Genomic DNA, 18,831 nt, shown 5'->3' with positions numbered 1-18,831 from the left:
AATAATCTCTAACATATCTCCCCAACAGATTTCTATGTATACATTAAAAGTATGTTACAAAGACTATTTAATACCAAGTAGTACATCTATTTTTGTATAGTATGATTGTAACCATTAAAAAAACAAAACAAAACAGGGGCACCTGGGTGGGGCTCAGTTGGTTAAGCATCCAACTCTTGATTTCAGCTCAGATCATGATCTCAGGGTTGTGAGATCGAGCTCGGCATCAGGCTCCACTCCGTGTGCAGCCTGCAAAATATCCTCTCTCTCCACCTGCCCTTCCCTCCCCCCACATGCTCTCTCTCAATCAAAACAACACAACACATGGATGGGGCAGGAAACAGGACACGTCAAATTGATAACAGTAGCTGTATTAAAGTAATTGGGCTATAGTGACTTCTATTTTATAAACTTCCAATTATATAATTTTGTACACACGTAATAAAAATTTCAAAATAAAAAAGGTATTTTGATATGGATAAAATGGGATTCTGGCATCCCTGGATTAGCAGCATCTGCCCTCCTTGTCTCTATCCCTGGGAAGCGAGCATACCTTCCTGAAATAGGCTTCTGACAAGTACATGATCTTCTGTGGGGCTCCAGCACACTTTACAGGGGTATTTGGGAAGGTAAAGATGGCATTGCCCTCCTTGAAGTCCTGCAGAGCTTTCCAGGTTTTCTCTACTGTCTTCACTGAGTAATTGGACCCTATTTTGGGATGGTCAAAACCTTCAGGTAAGCCTTTAATCTGCAAGAAATTACACAAAGAAATTATCTTTTAACAAAAGCGCAAATTTGCAAGGGCAAATTTTCTAAGAAAAGTGCAAAAACTCTTGTTGAGAGCCTTCATTCTCTGCCATTTCTGTAACCTCTCAAGTATTTCAGTCCAGTTATTAGGCCACAGTACTCACACCCATCGGAGCAGGCACTTGGGTGAGGGATCTGCTGCAATCAGGGCTGTGGTGCCTGGAGTAAACTGCCAAACTGCAGAATGGACTCAGCCCACGGGAACCCCTGTACCTCCCTGGCCTTCAGACCATGATTTGAACATCTCTCTTCCCACCATCAAAGTGAGGACAAAAAGCCAGCCATACTTTCTTTTTGGAGACCCAGTTGCCTTACTGGGAAGAAGGAGGACAAGCAGAACCAGGACCCATATTGTCAATAATTACAAACATAAACTACCCTTTATCAGGTTGTACCAAATAAAACTCTTGGTAAAGGCCATGAAGGCAGGTAATTAAAAACATGGACTTGGGAACCCCACATATCTGGCTTAAGTCCCAGCTTTTCCACTTAGAAATGTTGTGACCCTGGGTAGATTACCTAATATCTCTCGGCCAGTGGGTCTCAAAGTGCAGTTTCCTGGGAACTTGTTAGAAATGCAATTTTTCAGGCGCCACCCAGACCTACTGATTCAGAAGCTCAGGGGCAAGGCCAGAAATCTGCCTGGCTCTCTGGGTGGTTCTAACGTACACTGAGAGTTTATGTTCATTATCTGTAAAATGGGGGGAAAGGTAACTGCTTCGGAGGGTTGTTGGCAGAAGGATATGAAAGTGCTTAGAAAAATGGCACCTACATGGGAAGTGCCCCACAAGTGGCAGTGTATTCCTGCTAGTACGAATACCGGACACTAGTCTTTGGTGTTAGAAGGTTCGTAGAGTGCAGTGAAGATGGCATAGATTGAGTTGAGACTCAACTACCAGTTCTTCCAGCAAAAGCAGAGAACCATCAAAAACCAGTCAGTAAGATGGGCTGGTCCTCAAGCGCCCAGGTGACTCTGCGTCTGCCTTTGGCTCAAGTCATGATCCCGGGGTCCTGGGATGGAGCCCCACATCTGGCTCCCTGCTCAACGAGGAGCCTGCTTCTCCCTCTGCCTCTGCCTGCCACTCCCCCTGCTCATGCTCTCTCCCCCTCCCTCTCAAATAAATAAATAAAAACTTAAAAAAAAAGATGACGGGCCCTTCAGAACCCTCCTAGGCTGTTCTCCTAGACTATAGGGCGACCATGCAACACCCATTGCTCAGCTGTCAAGGAAACAGTGCTATGATCTCTACAATGCTCACTGTAAAAAAAAAAAACAAAAAACAAAAAACTATTCCTCCGATTACTCACCATGTCTCCTGCTAGAGAACTTTAAATAGTTGTGATATCAGCAGTCTTAACAGCAATAATTACTATTATTATTATTATCATTATTACTAAACCATCTTGTATTTTAAGGTTTCTGAAATCTCCCCCCATGCTAACAGTGGCTATTTGCTCATGCCTCTGAGGCAGGTAGGGAAATAGGGCCGGCTCCTAGACACAGATGGGGGAGCTGAAGGAGAATGAGGTTGAGAGACCCACTTAGAACCTTACAAAACCGGATGGGGAGGCTCCTGGTCCCTGCCTCAGGTTCTCCTCACATGCCTCCTACTTCCCAAGCAAAATGCACTCTCTGAGAGATAAACAAACAGCTGGTCTCTTATCTCCTTCATTACTTTTCTCTAGTTTGAACAAGAGGTTGTTGTTAAGGAAACAAGTGCCATAAAGTGGTGACCAAGTTCCTTTTAGGGAAAGTGGTCACAAAGGGCAGTTTATGACTCCTCATCCAATTCAAGTTGCTTCCCTTCCTCTGAAGCAGAGGGAGGCAGGGAGAGTCAGAGGAAGAAAGATCGGATGCCCCCTTTGGCTGACAACTCGCTGCAGAGACCCAATGGAGCTGAGGGGAGAAAGAGACAACTTAGTCCTACACAGTGAGGTAGTTTCCTTGGGAATCTAGAAAAGCCTACTGTTTTGCAAGAATCGCCATTAGGACATGGACATGCTAACCTCGGATTAAACCTTAAAGCTAAAACATATCATCATCGATACCAGAATCTTAAAAAAATTTTTTAAAGAACCATAAAAAGACTTCTGAGTAAAGAAAAACTAAAAGAGGATCCCTTAGAACCCCTTCTTGTCAGTCAAAAGGAATACAAAGCAACTAAATGCAGCATTTACTCTTGTCATAAGTAGGCCAGTGTCACACAAAAGTAGTTTAAAAGAGTACCTTCTCATAGTCAAGCTGGATCCCAAGAGCAATAATAAGATATTTGTAGGAGATCTGCAAAGCAAAACAATGGTAGTTTAGACCAGGATCCCAGAAGTGGCAGCCCAAGGGCTAACTCAGCCCCAGGCCCATGTCCCACCACCAGGCCTCCATTTTCTACTGTGGATGTCTTGAGGTCATGGGTGACGGGCAGGGGACAGGGAGGGAGGTATGCTCCCGTTTGCCATCACTAGTCCACCATCTTCTGTTTCTCACGCCTCAGAACTTCGCCAGTATTGTATAACCTGCCAGGCCCTCCTGTATTTTTACACAGTGCAGAGGGATACAAAGAAGCCACAACTATTTGTGTGGTCCTTTTGTTAACACTTACTCATGCTGAGGGGTGAGAGAAGCCCTTCCTAATCTTAAAAGACAATCAGCTTTAACATGTATGATGTCATGTGTGAATCCCAAGCAAATGTGACCTGCCATATGGATTGGACCAGTAGTATTGTAAGTGAGAAACTGTTCTTTTGAGGGTCATAGAAAAAAAGGATGTGATATAATGAACCTGATCTTACTTAATGATCTACTTAGAACTTAAAGTCCCCCTCCTTAAACAAGGGTATTGTGATTAGTCCTGCCAAGGGCAAAGTATCCATATTCATCACAAAGGGAATGTGGGTTTAAGATCAGAAAGAAGAAAGGGGAGTCCAGAAAGTGTAAGCAAGAGGGATGTAAAGAAACAGCCCTTGCCTAGAAAACTGGAGGTGGAGAATGATCATAATGAAAGTCAGGAGTCCAGCAAAGGGGTAGTGGGTTGTAATTAATTATCACAATCTTGTACTAAAAGGAGAAGCAGAGCAGCAAGATGAGCAGGTCACAGTTGAAGAGAGAGGACTCCAAGACCAGAAAGTGCTCGGCTCAGGCTGGAAAGCCAAGGGCATCAAGTTTCTGCAGAGGTCCAGCCCTGAGATCCAGGAGGCTTGGCTTCAAGGCCACCTCCACAATGAGGCCTTCCAATAATTCAATTCCCCTCCCCACAGGCCCCTTCTGGGAGCTTCCTTAGCACAGTGTACACGATGCTTTATAGCCCTGGTTGCATTATGTAGGAATAATGTCTTCCCTCACAACATTGAATACAGCAGAGGATAAAGGTTAGGTCTCCTTTATATTCCTGGAATCTAGCATAGTCACAAAACTAAAGTGAGGAACTCGGTAATATTTGTTGGATGGATGGAGGACTTCAGTTGTTTGTGAAATATGTAATTTATCAAAGTGGACGGATCATACACACGTCTTCCCGTGTATGATTTGCCTATCCATAGAAAGCTGTGCCCTGAAATTCCTTATTCCATGGTAAAGTGTACCAGGCCCATTAACTACGTGACTGAACTATGTTGTGTCTTCAAGGTATATGAGGTCAGATGGGACATAGGGTCTGGGGGTGATGATCTACAGGCAAAACACGAACACAGTCAATAAGAAAAATCTCTGGTTTGTGTGTGCCCTGATTGTTTAATTAGAGTATAATATTGATTATTTTTAAGAACTAGTAACAGACAAGCTTAACATCGTGGAAAAAAAAATCATTAAGGGAGAATAAACCCTAAAAGAATAAAGAACAAAAAGAAAGCCTCAAGCCTTCTAAATGAATTCGTCTCCAGGCCAGATGATTTAAATTCTAAGGAATTGCAAAAACTTGCAGACAAGACTTTGGAGCAATTACAGAGAACAGTGCAGACATTTCCAGAAGGCCAAATAGGGGCAAGTGTTCTAATTTTATACAGAGAAGTGGGGGCAGTAAACCCGGATACTAACCACCTAGTAAATAGGATGTTCCTCCATTGTAAATTTCCGGGCTCATCTACTAAACAAGTGTCTCTTGGTAGCTTAGGCAAAGAGCACCAACATAGATTCACAGATTGCAAACTGCTTTCAGTCAGTAGTCAAGAACTATGGGGGCACATAGTGGATACTTAAGTTATTTTCTTTTCCTTTTTTCATATGTTCTTTTAAAAATAGTAACAGTAAAATTTCCTGAGCACTCACTTTGCAGGGCATTGTAATAAGCCCTTCACACATTTTGATTCATTTAATCCTCAGAACAACCCAATGAGTAAGTGATACTATTACTCCCATTTTTTAAAAGATTTTATTTATTCATTTGAGAGAGAGAGTGAGCAGGAGGAGAAGCAAAGGGAGAGGGACAAGCAAACTCTGCACTGAGAGCAGAGCCCAACGCAGGGCTTGATCCCAGGACCCTGAGATCACATCCTGAACCAAAAATCAAGAGTCAGATGTCTAATCGACTAAGCCACCCAGGTGCTCCTTATTAGTCCCATTTTATACAGATAAACTGAGAGACAATTTGCTCACAAATATTTACTGGGCACCTTCTATGCGACATATTGTGCTAGGTCCTGGACATACAACATTTAACCAGAAAGACACAGTTCCTACCCCTCCGAGAACTCAGTCTAGTGGGTGAGACAGGTATTATCAGATAACCACACAAATAATTACTAAATCACAGAATGCTGTGATAGTGTCAAGGGGGAACCCAACCTAATCTAGTAGGTCAGGGAAGGCTTTCCTGAAGGGCTATTTCTAAGATAAAGATGAGAGGGGCACCTGGGTGGCTCAGTTGGTTAAGCATTTGCTTTCGGCTCAGGTCATAATCCCGAGTCCTGGGATCAAGCCCCATGTTGGGCTCCCTGCTGAGCAGGGAGTCTGCTTCTTTCTCTCTCAAATAAATAAATAAATAAAAATTTTAAAAAATAAGGTAAAGATGAGTAAGAGTTAGCTAGGAAAAGAGGTAAGCTCAGCATGTGCAAATGTCCTGGGGAAAGAAGGAGGCTGAGGCATTTGAGGAAATGAAAGAAAAGTGTGCTGGGACAGAACAAGAGACAGAATGGAACCAGAACCAGGTTAGGTCTGGAGAAGAAAAAGGGCCAGTCCACCCAGAGCCTATGGGACATACTCCAGACAAACATACCCCTGTGTCGGGGAAGAGTCAGAGACACACTGAATCTGGATTTCAGCAATGCCTTCAATTCAGTCTTGAAGAAAGAGTAAAGTACTAATTAAGAATGGAATAATTTTGGTAAATTTTTGGCAAAAAATATTTGCTAAAGAATGTTGATTAATTTATGCAAGCTAGAAAATGTTCTCTAGGGACAGGTGTTCAAATTAAACCCTTGAACTTAAATGAAGCCATCATGGATAATGACCAGGGGAAAAAAATGCCAATTGGATGACAGAATCATAAATCCACAAGATCAGGGCATGTGGGTGGCCCAGTCAGCTAAGCATCTGCATTCAGCTCAGGTCATAATCTCAGGGTCCGGGATTGAGCCCTGTGTCAGGCTCCCTGCTCAGCAGGGAAGACTCCCTATTCTCCCTCTCCCCCACCCCTGCTCATGCTCTTTCACTATCTCTCTCACTCTCTCAAATAAATAAATAAATAAAATCTTTTTTAAAATAAATAAATAAATCCACAAGATCCAGGCCAGCTGGGAAAATGAACCAAAACCAACAAGATGACCTCTCCCATGTTATATGTAGATTTCTGATATCTGGCTATAGCACACTTTTGCTTAATGAAATCTTAGAAGAAAGTCCTGCCAGTTTACACCAACTTCTTCCCCAGCCCTAAAACAGGACACTTGCAACTTTCCTAAGAGTCTGAGCCTCAGGACTCAGAACTGAGAACACCTACTGGTGCCTCTCATTTCAAGAGATGAGACAAGTTTATGATTCTTGAGATGTGCATGAACACAACCACAGAGGGCTCTAGACTATACATGTAATAAGAAGGGATCTAATCAAGGAGGCAGGCACTGTTGTACCAAACAGGTGATGTATATTGTCAGAGACAGGTGTCCCGGCCCCAGGAACAGTAGACTGGCAAAGGAAATAAGCCCCAAAGCTCAATCTTGTCAACTGAGAACAATCTTCCATTTAATTTTGTCTGCTCTCATGGAGATGCTGGAAAAAAGTAAATCCATTAACAGGGGAGAAATAATTTTTAGGTATTTTATGTACATATATTAAAAATATATATATATCCTAATCTACATATATCCATGTATTACATATGGATGGAGAAAGCCTGACTTGACATTGAATCAGCCATATGAAAAGAAGACCCAAAAAAAAATAAAATAAAATAAAATAAATAAAAAAAAAAAAAAAAAAGAAAAGAAGACCCAAAAGTTTGAACTGACCTCAAGCCCAGCATGAATCAGCAGTTGTGCTGATAACAGTTGCTAAAAAGGCAAATGCTAACTCAGGCCATATCCAGTTGTGGGAGAGAACAGTCTCAGTCTATTCTGGGCTGTTCTGTTAAGCTGCTTACTCTTTCAGGCAGCCTCTTTCATGAAGGCGCTATCAAGCCAAATGAGGTCCCAAGCAGGGTGGAGAGATCAGCAGATCAGCAAGGGGACTAGCGACCTTGAAACAGGAGAAAGTTCTGAGGAAAGTGGAGCTACAGCCCAAATCTACATCAAGAATAGATTTACACGGCTGATAAGAGCCATCTTCAAATAGCTGCAGGGTTCCTCCACAGAAAAGATATTCTTGGCCACACAACAGGACAAAACAAGGAACAAGACAGGCATTGAGGCCAAAAACACCCTGAGGGCCCAAGGAAGAATACAAAAGAGCCTATGAAAAGGTGGATTCTGACTCAGGAGAGCCAGAACTTTCATAGAACCCGTCTAAAAAAATGGAGAGCGACCAACTGCTTGTTGTCAGAGAACTCTTTGACCCTGAGACGTGTAAATACCAACCCATTTTAAATTCAGTCCCTCTCCCCATATGCCCCAATTCCAATTACTCTGCTCTATTTATTTTCATTAACACTCGTTGCCTGCTAACACCAAAGGACTCCAACGCTTACCTCCTTGCCAGTGTCTGTGTGGATGCAGTTCTTGTCTGGATTCAGCTCAACCACTCTAGCTTTGATCCATTCTACACCAGACGGTATCACACTCGCAGTGGGACGGCCAGATGAGGATAACTGCTTGGCACCAGCACCCACCAGCGTCCAGATTGGCTGGTAGAAATGTCTCTGAGAAACAAAGTATTTGAAGATTCGTTTCAACGTGAGACTGATCAAAAGGGTCATGGTTAAAGGTACACAAGCTAGACTCTCAATTACACGCTCCCAACCCAAGGAGCATCACATAAAAAAGCCTGAGATTAGTCTCCCCCATCCCCACCTATTGGTGTCTCCCATTGTGTTAAGCTCTGAAGGGTAGACACCTAACACAAGGGGGAAAAAAGCAATTAACTATCTTCCGTGACTTTATTATTTATTGCTCAAAGTTGATTGGATGCTTAACATGTTAAACACACACACACACAATGGATACATTTATGTGCACAAAGAAAAATTAAGCTGAGCAGCTTAAATATGGTTCCTTAGAAGCACCTGGAGACTGCTGTAAGTCTGGAAAGTTTACAACCTATTTTGAAGAGCCTCAAAACTTCTTGAACTTCCAACTGTGTTTCCTAAGCCCACTGCAGACATTCCCTATCAGCCCTAGTACCCTCTCATCTCCTTTCTCAGAGGTTTTCCACCCGAAGCCAATAGGTGCCAGATCCTACCCCATAATGCCAAATTTCCACTATTTCCTAAAATTCTCTTGCTTCAGACGGCCCTCTCTTGATCTAAGTTAATTTTGAACATTCTAGACTCTTGGGCAAAGGGCGAACTGGTCTAATGGCCTCTGGGAATCCCAAAACCCTCATGGAGTGGCCTAGGGGATCAAGAACCCTCAACACTGCCAAAATGCCTCAAACTGGCTGGACAGAATTGCCAGCCGCAGAGAAGTTAAAGAGGATACCAAAAAAATGGCTTTGCAATCTCCCTACAGTCAATAATGGATGTGATCAAAAATGAGGGAGGCAGAGGTCTCCGGTGGTGAGAACTCATTGATTTCAAGTCCATCTTGAACAGAAAAAGGAAAAAAAATTCAAGCTCAGATTCTTTTTTAGACTACAAACAAGCATCAGCTCCACCAATCACTAACCTAGACACAGGAAGCAAAGTACCAAGTAACCTGACACCACCTTTGAATGACTTCTGTCCTGCACTTCCTCACGGGGAGGGACAGCCAGGACTTCGGCCTCCCTAATTGTGCCCAGTGCCTCAGAAGAGCCCTTCTCGTGAAAAAGAGTAGCCCGAGTGGGAGAACTGCCCATGGGGTACCTACAATACACCATAGCCCCCACAGAGCTCTCAGACCAGTGCCATTTAAAATGCTGACTCTGAGGCACCTGGGTAGCTCAGTTGGTTAAGCGGTCTGATCCCAGGGTCCTGGGGTGGAACCACGGGTAGGGCTCTCTGCTCAGTGAGGAGTCTGCTTCTCCCTCTGCTTCTGCCCCTCCCCTTGTTTGTGCTCTCTCCCTAAATTAAATAAATAAAATCTTTAAAAAGTAATAAAATGTTGACCTTAGTCACTCTAAGTAGGAAAATGATGGAGAATGCATCCTCTACTCTACTCTCAGATCACAGCACACCAGTCTAAGACTAAGCCCCAGGCAGCCTCATAGGGGACCAGGGAGACTTCTCGAAAAGGAATATGCTTTTCTTGACCCACCCTCCCCACCAAACAGGCACTGGATCTGTTTTGCTTCCCTCCACAGACACAGCTCCCAACTGGTACACACCTAGTTCCTTAGGAAAAGTAGTCAAACCACCAAAAGTCTGGAACATTTTTTCTTTTTTTAAAGATTTTACTCATTCATGAGAGATGCAGAGAGAGAGGCAGAGACACAGGTAGAGGGAGAAGTGGGATCCCTGTGGGGAGCCTGATGCAGGACTCGATCCCAGGACCCAGGGATCACGTCCAGAGCCGAAGGCAAGTGCTTAACCACTGAACCACCCACGTGTCCCTGGAATATTTTTTCTGAAGCTACTGGATCATCTTAAAATGTTTTGCATAAAATAGTGCCTTACGAACACTTCCCAGATTCCTTCCTGGTACCTCTACCTTTTTCTGCTTTATAATCTGTTTGAAATCCCTTACACTTGAATTTCTCAAACCCACTAGCACCTTTCCCAAAGGCCTCCCTGCCTCTCACCTCATCACCCATTCTCCAGACTAGAACAGAGGATGGAAAATACAATGGCCATTGATTTTCCTCTGGACTTGAGGTTGGATTTGGGAGGCCTTTGTGGGTTGAACTTTCTCTCCCCAAAAGATATGTTGAAGTCCTCACCCCAGTACCTGTGAATGTGATCTTATTTGCAATAGGGTCTTCACAGATGTAATCAAGTTAAGATGAGGTTATGCTGGATTAGCGTAGACCCTAAATCCAATGACTGATGTCCTTAAAGAAAGGTAATATGAAGAGGCATCTAGGTGACTCAGTCAGTTAAGCATCTGCCTTCTGCTCAAGTCATGATCCTGGAGTCCCAGGAAAGAGCCTCGTGTTGGGCTTCCTGCTCAGCAGGGAGTCTGCTTCTCCCTCTGCGCTACCCCACTCGTGCTCTCTCACTTTCTCTCTATCAAACAAATAAATAAGAAGACATTAGAGACACCAGAGAGAGGGCCATGTGAAGACAGAGGCAGAGGTTGGAGTGCCGCCAGCTACAAGCCAAGGAACACCAAAGATTGTCCACAACCCCCAGAAGCTAGAAGAGAGGCATGGGACAGATTCCGTCTCCCCTCCACGGCCTTCAGAGGGAGATGACCCTGCTACCATCTTGATTCTGGGCTTCTAGCCTCCAGAGCTGTGAAACAATAAATCTATTGTTTTCGGCCACGCAGTCTGTGATCATTTGTTATGGCAGCCCTAAGAAATGAATACAGAGAAGAACATAAAAGCCTAGATCTGGGGGCACCTGGGTGGCTCAGTGGTTGAGCATCTGCCTTCAGCTCAGGGCATGATCCCAGGGTCCTAGGATCAAGTCCCCCATCAGGCTCCTCTGGGGAGCATGCTTCACCCTCTGCCTGTGTCTCTGCCTCTCTGTGTCTCTCATGAATAAATAAATAAAATCTTTAATTAAAAAAAAAGCCTAGATATGTCCCCTCTCTCTCTTTTGCTGCTGCTCCCTTTCCTCATCTTCCATCCTTTTTGTGCCCAGGAGAAGCACTCACCTGGAAACTTGACAGCACAGCGCCTGACAGCCATCCACACCCTACCCCTGACACGCATGCTCCAAAGGGGGGCACTTACCTCACTAGGCTCCACAACAGCCACGTTGTCGGCACCCACTCTCCTCTTCATGCGGGCAGCCATGGTGATCCCACCACTGCCCCCACCAAGCACCAGCACCTCATAGTGGTTCTTGGCTGCAAGGCTGGCACCCGTGTGCAGCTGAAGTGGGCTAGCCTGCTGAGTGCCCAGCCTGAGGAAGCAGGCAAAGAGCCGGGCTCGAGGGCCAGACACAGCAGTGGCCAGGGGGGTCATCTTCAGGCTGGATCAGGCTAGAAAGGAACAGACAAGGCTATGAGCAAGTAGGGACCGCCATGGGACCAAAGCAATTTCTTTCAGAGAGGAAGGGGAGGCTGGCGTCTGACCAGCTCTAGCTGGCTCCCATCATCTGCTCTTAAGACCATCTTTCCACCTGGCTGTGGTCAAAAGTCTCCTGGGAACACTCTAGTGATCATTAACAATCGGCTAAGCTTTCCATTCATTCCTCTCTTCCTCCTTCTTTCAGGACACCTGGGACTTTGTTTGAACTAGGTAGGCCTCACCTGTTAAGCTCTCTAAAAATTTGCCCATACTTATCCTTGTCCATCCATGAATCTAGGGCATCCTGTGGTTTATCCAGCTGCCACCCATTCTCCTCTCAGGTACACTCTGTAACCGTTCGTCTTTTTAGTCCATCAAAGATAGGAATCCACAGAGAAACAACTATACAATTCCTGGCACCCCAGACCTAGATGAGATGGAAACATCCCTAAGAAACCCACCACCTGCAAGTCAGAGTTTAGACCAAGGTATTTAGGGCCTTGGACCCACTCAGAGGAATCCTGGCTCTGCTTGCCTGTGGACACGCGATTTAATTAAATCACTAGCTACACGTAAGCCAAAGCCCTCCACACCCTTGGTAATTTCAACTAGATGATAAAAAAGCCATAAAAGGAGCCCTGCCTGGTATCATAAAGTCATATTTTATGTAAAGAATCTGCACATGCTGCTGACCGGTCTTTTATTATACCTAACTCAGTAAACAATCTCCCCTTCTCAGTGTCTCCCAGAGACACACTTTACCTTTAGGGAAATGTGTGTCTGTGCTGAGCAATTAGTGCTTTGGCAGTGACAACGTGAAGGCTTCTCAGAAGCTGGCCCTGGCTTCACCCCATTCACAAAACTGACCTTACACCTTGGATACCATCTACTTGCATAACTTGAGGGTCCAGACTCAATATATCACCCTCTCTGGGTATTTCACTGCCTCAGATTCCACCATTAAGTTCAGTCCCGTGGGTTCAATAATGTTCCAGGAACCCTTTATTAAAATGCAGGCACCCAGCTGGGTGACGCTTCTAGGTCACTAACTTCTTAATAGGAAAAATTTAATTATATGACTTTTTCCCCCCAACTGAAAAAGAGGAAGGGGCATCTGGGTGGCTCAGTGGTTGAGCATCTGCCTTCGGCTCAGGTCATGATCCTGGGGTCCTGGGATCGAGTGCCACATCAGGGTTCCCCTGTGGAGCCTGCTTCTCCCTCTGCCTGTCTCTCATGAATAAATAAATAAAATCTTTAAAAAAAAAAACTCTTCCAGAGTTTTTGCACTCCCAACAACTTCCTCAGTATTTCAGATCTGAAAAAAAAAAAAAAAAAGAAAAAGAAAAAAACTCAGATCTGAGGAGCCAGGGGAGGTGGGAGGGTAGGATTTGGCACCCACAGTAAATGGGCCCGGCTCATAAATTGTAGCTACAAGTTTAAAATCAGTCAACCCTTCTAGAAAATAACATTTCTCATTCGTTGACCATGTGTTTCCATTTCTGGGATTCCAGGCTAAGGGAATAACCTCTCCTGCTAAAGAAAAAAAAAAAAAAAAAAACCCTTTACAAAGATATTTCTCACATTTTCATTCCTAATATGGTGACCCCCTCAGCTAACTGGTTTGTGGATAGGATCTGATTACATCCTGGTTACAGAAAAAAACACAAGCTTACACTGGCCAGCGAAGGCTCGGATCTCTGACTGGTTTAACCAACACTAATTTATTTTTTTATATTTTTTAAAGATTTTATTTATTTATTTATGAGAGACACACACACAGAGAGGCAGAGACATAGAGGGAGAAGCAGGCTCCCTAGGAGAAGCCCGATGTGGGACTCTATCCCAGGACCCCAGGATCACATTCTCGGCCAAAGACAGATGCTCAACCACTGAGCCACCCAGGTGCCCCTAACCAATGCTAATTTAGGACTGATTCAATTTAACATGGTGGGGAGGGGCAGAAATAGAGGTTTGAATGTCAAAATATCAGGGGGAGAGGTTAAGTAAAGTATAATTATACCCGATAATGGGTGATTTTGATTTCTTCTGCCTTTCTATGTTTTATAAAATGTCTACTACAGACATACATTAATGTTATAATAATAAAATCTTTATTTTGATAAGTAACATGTCTTAAGTCCTTTACATAAACATTCAATTTGGAAGTTGGACACCATTATCATCCCCATTTTACAGATGATAAAATTGAGCCAGGGAACAGCTAAGCGACTTCAAGATCAAATAGCCTGTAGGTAGTGAGTTAAGAATTGAATCCAGACACTGGTGCCAGAGCCTCTCCTTTACACCACTGTACTCTCCCATCTCTGTGATCTTTATCAACAACAAAACATTGCCTATTGATAATGTTAAGTTAAAAAATCCAGATATATTTTCCACATTATCCAGGAAAGGGCAATTATTTTTTTATGGTACTGACACCTAACTGTTAATGTTTTGATATAACCATAATTGATTTTTCCTCATCTTTGTGTGTGCTTTTCTCAAGTTTTCTTTAATGAACTCTAGATTTTACATTTTAAAAATCACTCAATTTGATCACTTTTTAAAAAACGATTGAGAAGGGGCACCTGGATGGCTCAGTGGTTGAGTGTCTGCCTTGGCTCAGATCATGATCCCAGGGTCCTGGGATCAGGTCCCCACATCAGGGGCCCAGCAGGGAGCCTGCTTTTCCCTCCGCCTGTATCTCTACCTCTCTGTCTCTCATGAATAAATAAACAAAATCTTTAAAAGTAAAAAAAATACAATGATTGAGGAGTGGAGAAAATCATCAAGTAGGATATTGCTGTTTGGTAGGGAAAGAAGGTTTTTTTTTTTTTTTAAGATTCCTTTATTTATTTGAGAGAGAGAGGAAGCATGCATGCACATACATGTACATACACGAGTAGGGCAAGGGGGAAGGAAAGGAGTGAGAGAATCTCAAGCAGACTCCCCAGTGAGCATGGAGACTGACATGGGGCTTGATCCCAAGACCCTGAAATCACAACCTAAGCTGAAATCAAGAATTGGAAGCTTAACCAACTGAGCCACCCAGGTGCCCCAGGAAAGAAGATGTTTTATGATGAACAGTTATTACATCCTGCCTTTTCAGATTATCCATAAAAATGACAGAATCACAGCAAAAGTCTTTACTTCCCAGAAAAGGAAAACCATTTTTTCATGGTCTTGACACTACATCTTAAACCTGCTGGAAAGAGTTAAACAGTAATAATCTAGAAGGAGGCTTGGCTAGGTTTCTGGTTTCTAGCCACTACATCTAAGGATATTTAACTCCTAGTTCCCTTCCAGCCTAACACACCATGGTTTTTTTTTTGTTTTGTTTTGTTTTGTTTTGTTTTGTTTTTAAGTAGGGGCACTTGGGTGGCTTAGTTGGTTGGGCATCTGCCTTTGGCTTGGGTCATGATCCCAGGGTCCTGAGATCAAACCCATGTCAAGATCAAGCTCAGCAGGAAGTCTGCTTCTCCCCCTCCCCACCCCACTACTCCCCTGCTTATGCTCTATCAAATAAATGAAGAAGGAGAAGGAGAAGAAGAAGAATTTATGCAAATATTTCCCTCATTCACCAAGAAGGCTAGTTCTGTTCTATTTCAGCAGCTACTCATAGCCTGTTTCTGGATTCGGTATTTATAAACACAAAGTCCTCTCAAATAGTTTAATCAGCTTCATTAGGAACAGTCATCAAACAGAACGTCCTGAGGATTGAATTCAATAAAAACTTTTGACAGAGATTCTGAGAGCTTCTGAGTTGGTGACACATGGAAGTGCTATGAGGGGTGTGACTATATGGAAGCTCTTTACCACCCACCTATGCTCTCTTCAATTTGGCTGTTTCTGAGCTATAATAAACTTTATAATAAACCAGTAAGCATAAGTAATGTGTTTTCCTGAGTTCTGTGTGTCATTCTAGTAAATTATCAAACCTAAGGGGGGATCATGAAGACCCACAAATATGTAGTCAGCCAGGTAAAAGTGTGGGTCCCCTGGAACCCTATTTACAGATGACATCTGAAGTGGGGGCAGTCTTGTGGGGCTGAGCCCTTAAGCTGTGGGGTCTGATTTAACTCTGGGTTAATGCCAGAATTTAATTGTTGGACACCCACTGGGTGTCAGAGAATTGACATTGGAAAAACCGTACATTTGGTGTCTGAAAACATTACTCAGGCACCAATAAGAATTTCTGATATTGGAGGCACCTGGGTGGCTCAGTGGTTGAGCACCTGTCTTCGGCTCAGGGCGTGATCCTGGCATCCCAAGATGGGAGTCCCACCGGGGTCTCCACAGGGAGCCTATTCTCCCTCTGCCCATGTCTCTGCCTCTCTCTGTGTGTCTCTCATGAATACATAAATAAAATCTTTTAAAACATTTCTGATATTGACCTAAACCAAGTCTACAGAAACAACCAAAAAAAAAAAAAAATTCAAAGGAAGCAACAATCACACAACCTTAACCAGAAGGCAAACAGAAAAGAAAGGCTAAATTTGACCCTGAAGTCAACCTAAAAGAAACAAGAGTATTTCTGTCAATCAAATGACTAAGCATAAATCTAAGATGATTTCTTAGTCTCTCAAGAAGATAACCTAAAACATATTTACTTATTAGGTTAAGAAATAGGAATTAACTACCAATGAGGAGCGCCTGAGTGGCTCAATAGGTTAAGCGTCTGACTCTTGATTTTGGCTCAGGTCATGATCTCAGGGTCATGAAATTGAGCCCCATGTCAGGCTCTGTGCTAGGCATGAAGCCTGCTTAAAATTCCTTCTCTCTCTCTCCGCCCCCCGCACCCCTAAGGAAAAAAAGAATTAACTACCAATGATACAGAAGACCACAGCCCTTTATCTCTACATTCTTACAAGGTGAAACAGACACATTTTTAAAAAATCAATAAAATTTAACTTTCATTTAACAAGTGCATGCAATACATTTTATAATTAAATCAATTCATGATTCTAAACCAGATTAAAAATTCTTCAGTTAATCCTAAATCAGTTGAGTGCCTCCTGCAGGGGATCAAAATAAATGCTTTGCTATATCTGTAGTCTAACTGGCAAAGTAAAATCCAAGCTGACAAAGACGAGACCGTAACCTGGGCATCTCTTACTTCCATCACTGGTCACTGGCTCCAGGCCCTGGTCCAGACAAGTCTTTGGGATTCCACCCTTTCCACAGCTGGCCCTTCCTGCAGAGGCAGTGCAGATCACCTGTGTCAAAGTCTCCCTAATCATATGCCATGTGACATGCCACTCACTGGGTGTCAGCTAGGACACTTGGCTGAGTTCAAACAGAGCTGGCCTCTGTGTAAGGATTATTCAGAGCATTCTTAATGAAAGACCCATCAGGCCAGCAAGACTTATAGTTAACATTTCAGCTACTTTCGCTCTTGGGAAACAGTGGGTCTCTGTATGGTTCACAATTGTTTTACCTCAAGCCTACACCAGGCAGGGCCCTCCTTGCTTCGGGTTTCAATAACCACAAAGCCAACTTTTAACTTATCAGCTTTGTAGAACACTTCCAAAATCAAGGTGAAAAATAGATAATGAACAGCCTCCAGATCTGGCCACCCACTCTGTTCCTCCCACTCTGGCTTCCTTGGGCCAAGCTTACTCTGAGCTGCTTTGTCCTGATGGTCTGAATCCCTGGGGTCCCAGTTTTGAGACACAAGGGAGCCTTGTGCACACAGCACAGGTGGGGCTTTCACCTAGTGCCCAGGTGGTGAGACTCCTGAAAGACTCCTCTTCCTCCACAGGCTCCTCCCCCTTGGGCTTTCTAGGCTTATTTACTTAAATCAGCCCTCTAGTGATCCTCAGTTACTTCTCAACCAAATTACTTCCAGAAGACAGGATTTGATAGGAAAAAGTAGGGAGAAACTGTGATCATTGAGAACAGCTACATTTACTGAGTGTTTACTAGTTATACTTTACTTACTCTCTCTCAGAGACTTCTTACAATTGCTTTGTAAAAGGGATGTTGGTATCCCCATTTTACAGATGAGAAAATTGAGGTTTAGTATAAGGTTAAAGAACTTTCCTAAGGTTACATCACTAATTTAAGCAGCAGGGTTTAATTCAAACTGATTCCTCAACCGAGTTCTAACAGTGCTATTAGACCTAAGAGATAATTGAAGGGAAATGCTACTGGTTGAATTTTATTGACATTCAAATTTAAAATAACTCCTGCCCCCTGTGGAGTGGGCATAGAGGAAATCTACAAGTTGAAAAAAAAAATGACGTTTCTTGGGGAGGGGTGATGTCATTTTTGAAGAGCCTCTATCTTTTAGACATACATACTGAGATTCTTACAATTGAAATGATTTGGAATTTGCTTGAAAATATTACAGGAGGTGGAGTAGGTTGGAGCTTAGAAGACACAAGAGTGACCATGAGTTGATAATAATTTGAAGCCAACTATGAATATATGAGGGCATTCCCCATGGTAGTATATTTTTGTATAAACTGAAAAGTTTCCACAAAAAAAAAAAAAAAAAGAATGAAACAGCAAAAAACAAAAATCAAAAACCAGTGTGTCAGAGTGGGCAGTAACTTTGCTCTTTTGTCACTGAAATGGTAAGCTGTGGGCATATTTCAAGTAATAGCAAGATAATAGAGGTACAAGGAAAAGCAACACAATTATAATCATACTTCCCTCCCATGTGCACGGAGAGCTGTGCAACTCACAGGGCTCACCCCGAGCCCTCCCTGGAGGTATTGGTACCACTTTACAAACGGGCAAGCTGAGGCTCAGAGAGGCAAGGGGATCTTCCAAAGGTCACACAATGAGTCAGAGGCAGGGCTAGAGCCACAATGAGTCCTTAATGTGAACAGCAACTTTTTCTGAATGCCCCCTGGAGTAGCAATGCAGGCATTAGCAAGAGCTAGCAATTCGGAGAAGGGCTTTTACCCAGCTCCAGATCTTGGGACAGACTCTGCCGGGCTGGGCTAGGCAGGGCAAAAGGGTCCTGCAACTCCACGTAGCCCCACATACCATCTCCCAGAGAGCCAAGACTCTAGGCAAGGAGAGATTCTGGTTTTATGGTCATCAAAGTCTATACAACTTAGAGACTGAAGTCACAAAGACAAAAATAAATACAATAGTTAATATTAGCATGCATAAAGAAAGAAATTACAATAAATGTCTGAGATTCTTGGTGACTCAGGACTGTTTCATCTGATTTCTCTTTTAGGCAATTTATCAGAAATACAAGAAATACTTCCTGGTTGCAATCTGGCTGCTCCTGCCCTCCTGGAACTCCCTGCACCCATGAGGACCTCTACAAGATCCTGGCCCTGAGCTTAAACTTCATTTACTTCTAGATAAATCCGCCTCTGGTACCTATA

The 18,831-nt window shown here is 43.4% G+C and overlaps 2 protein-coding genes and 1 long non-coding RNA gene across 6 annotated transcripts in view; 1 reads left to right on the top strand and 2 right to left on the bottom strand.

Moving 5' to 3' along the window:
• SQOR (sulfide quinone oxidoreductase) overlaps positions 1-11,437 on the bottom strand; it is a 27,200-nt gene extending 15,763 nt beyond the window's left edge. Inside the window, exons 1-4 of the mRNA XM_077880962.1 lie at positions 11,204-11,437; positions 7,917-8,087; positions 3,035-3,088; positions 554-748 (exon numbers count right to left, since the gene is read on the bottom strand). Coding sequence (XP_077737088.1) covers positions 554-748; positions 3,035-3,088; positions 7,917-8,087; positions 11,204-11,437 — 654 coding nt within the window. The remainder of the gene's footprint in view (positions 1-553; positions 749-3,034; positions 3,089-7,916; positions 8,088-11,203) is intronic.
• LOC144303156 (uncharacterized) lies at positions 2,579-18,831 on the top strand. Its single transcript, XR_013370166.1, has 2 exons — positions 2,579-2,743; positions 18,678-18,831. It is a non-coding gene; the product is annotated as an uncharacterized LOC144303156 (long non-coding RNA).
• BLOC1S6 (biogenesis of lysosomal organelles complex 1 subunit 6) overlaps positions 11,315-18,831 on the bottom strand; it is a 118,549-nt gene continuing 111,032 nt past the window's right edge. For 3 of the 4 annotated variants that reach the window (XR_013370162.1, XR_013370161.1, XR_013370163.1), the window contains one exon: positions 11,315-11,454. Coding sequence is in view for 1 of the 4 variants with exons in the window: in XM_077880969.1 (XP_077737095.1) it covers positions 11,450-11,454 (5 nt within the window). In the remaining 3 variants the exon portion in view is untranslated. The remainder of the gene's footprint in view (positions 11,455-18,831) is intronic. The other variant, XM_077880969.1, reaches the window with a different exon arrangement.

The sequence above is a fragment of the Canis aureus genome, chromosome 32 (assembly GCF_053574225.1).
Source record: "Canis aureus isolate CA01 chromosome 32, VMU_Caureus_v.1.0, whole genome shotgun sequence".
NCBI classification, from domain to species: domain Eukaryota; kingdom Metazoa; phylum Chordata; class Mammalia; order Carnivora; family Canidae; genus Canis; species Canis aureus.
This window is presented reverse-complemented; position numbering and strand designations above follow the sequence as displayed.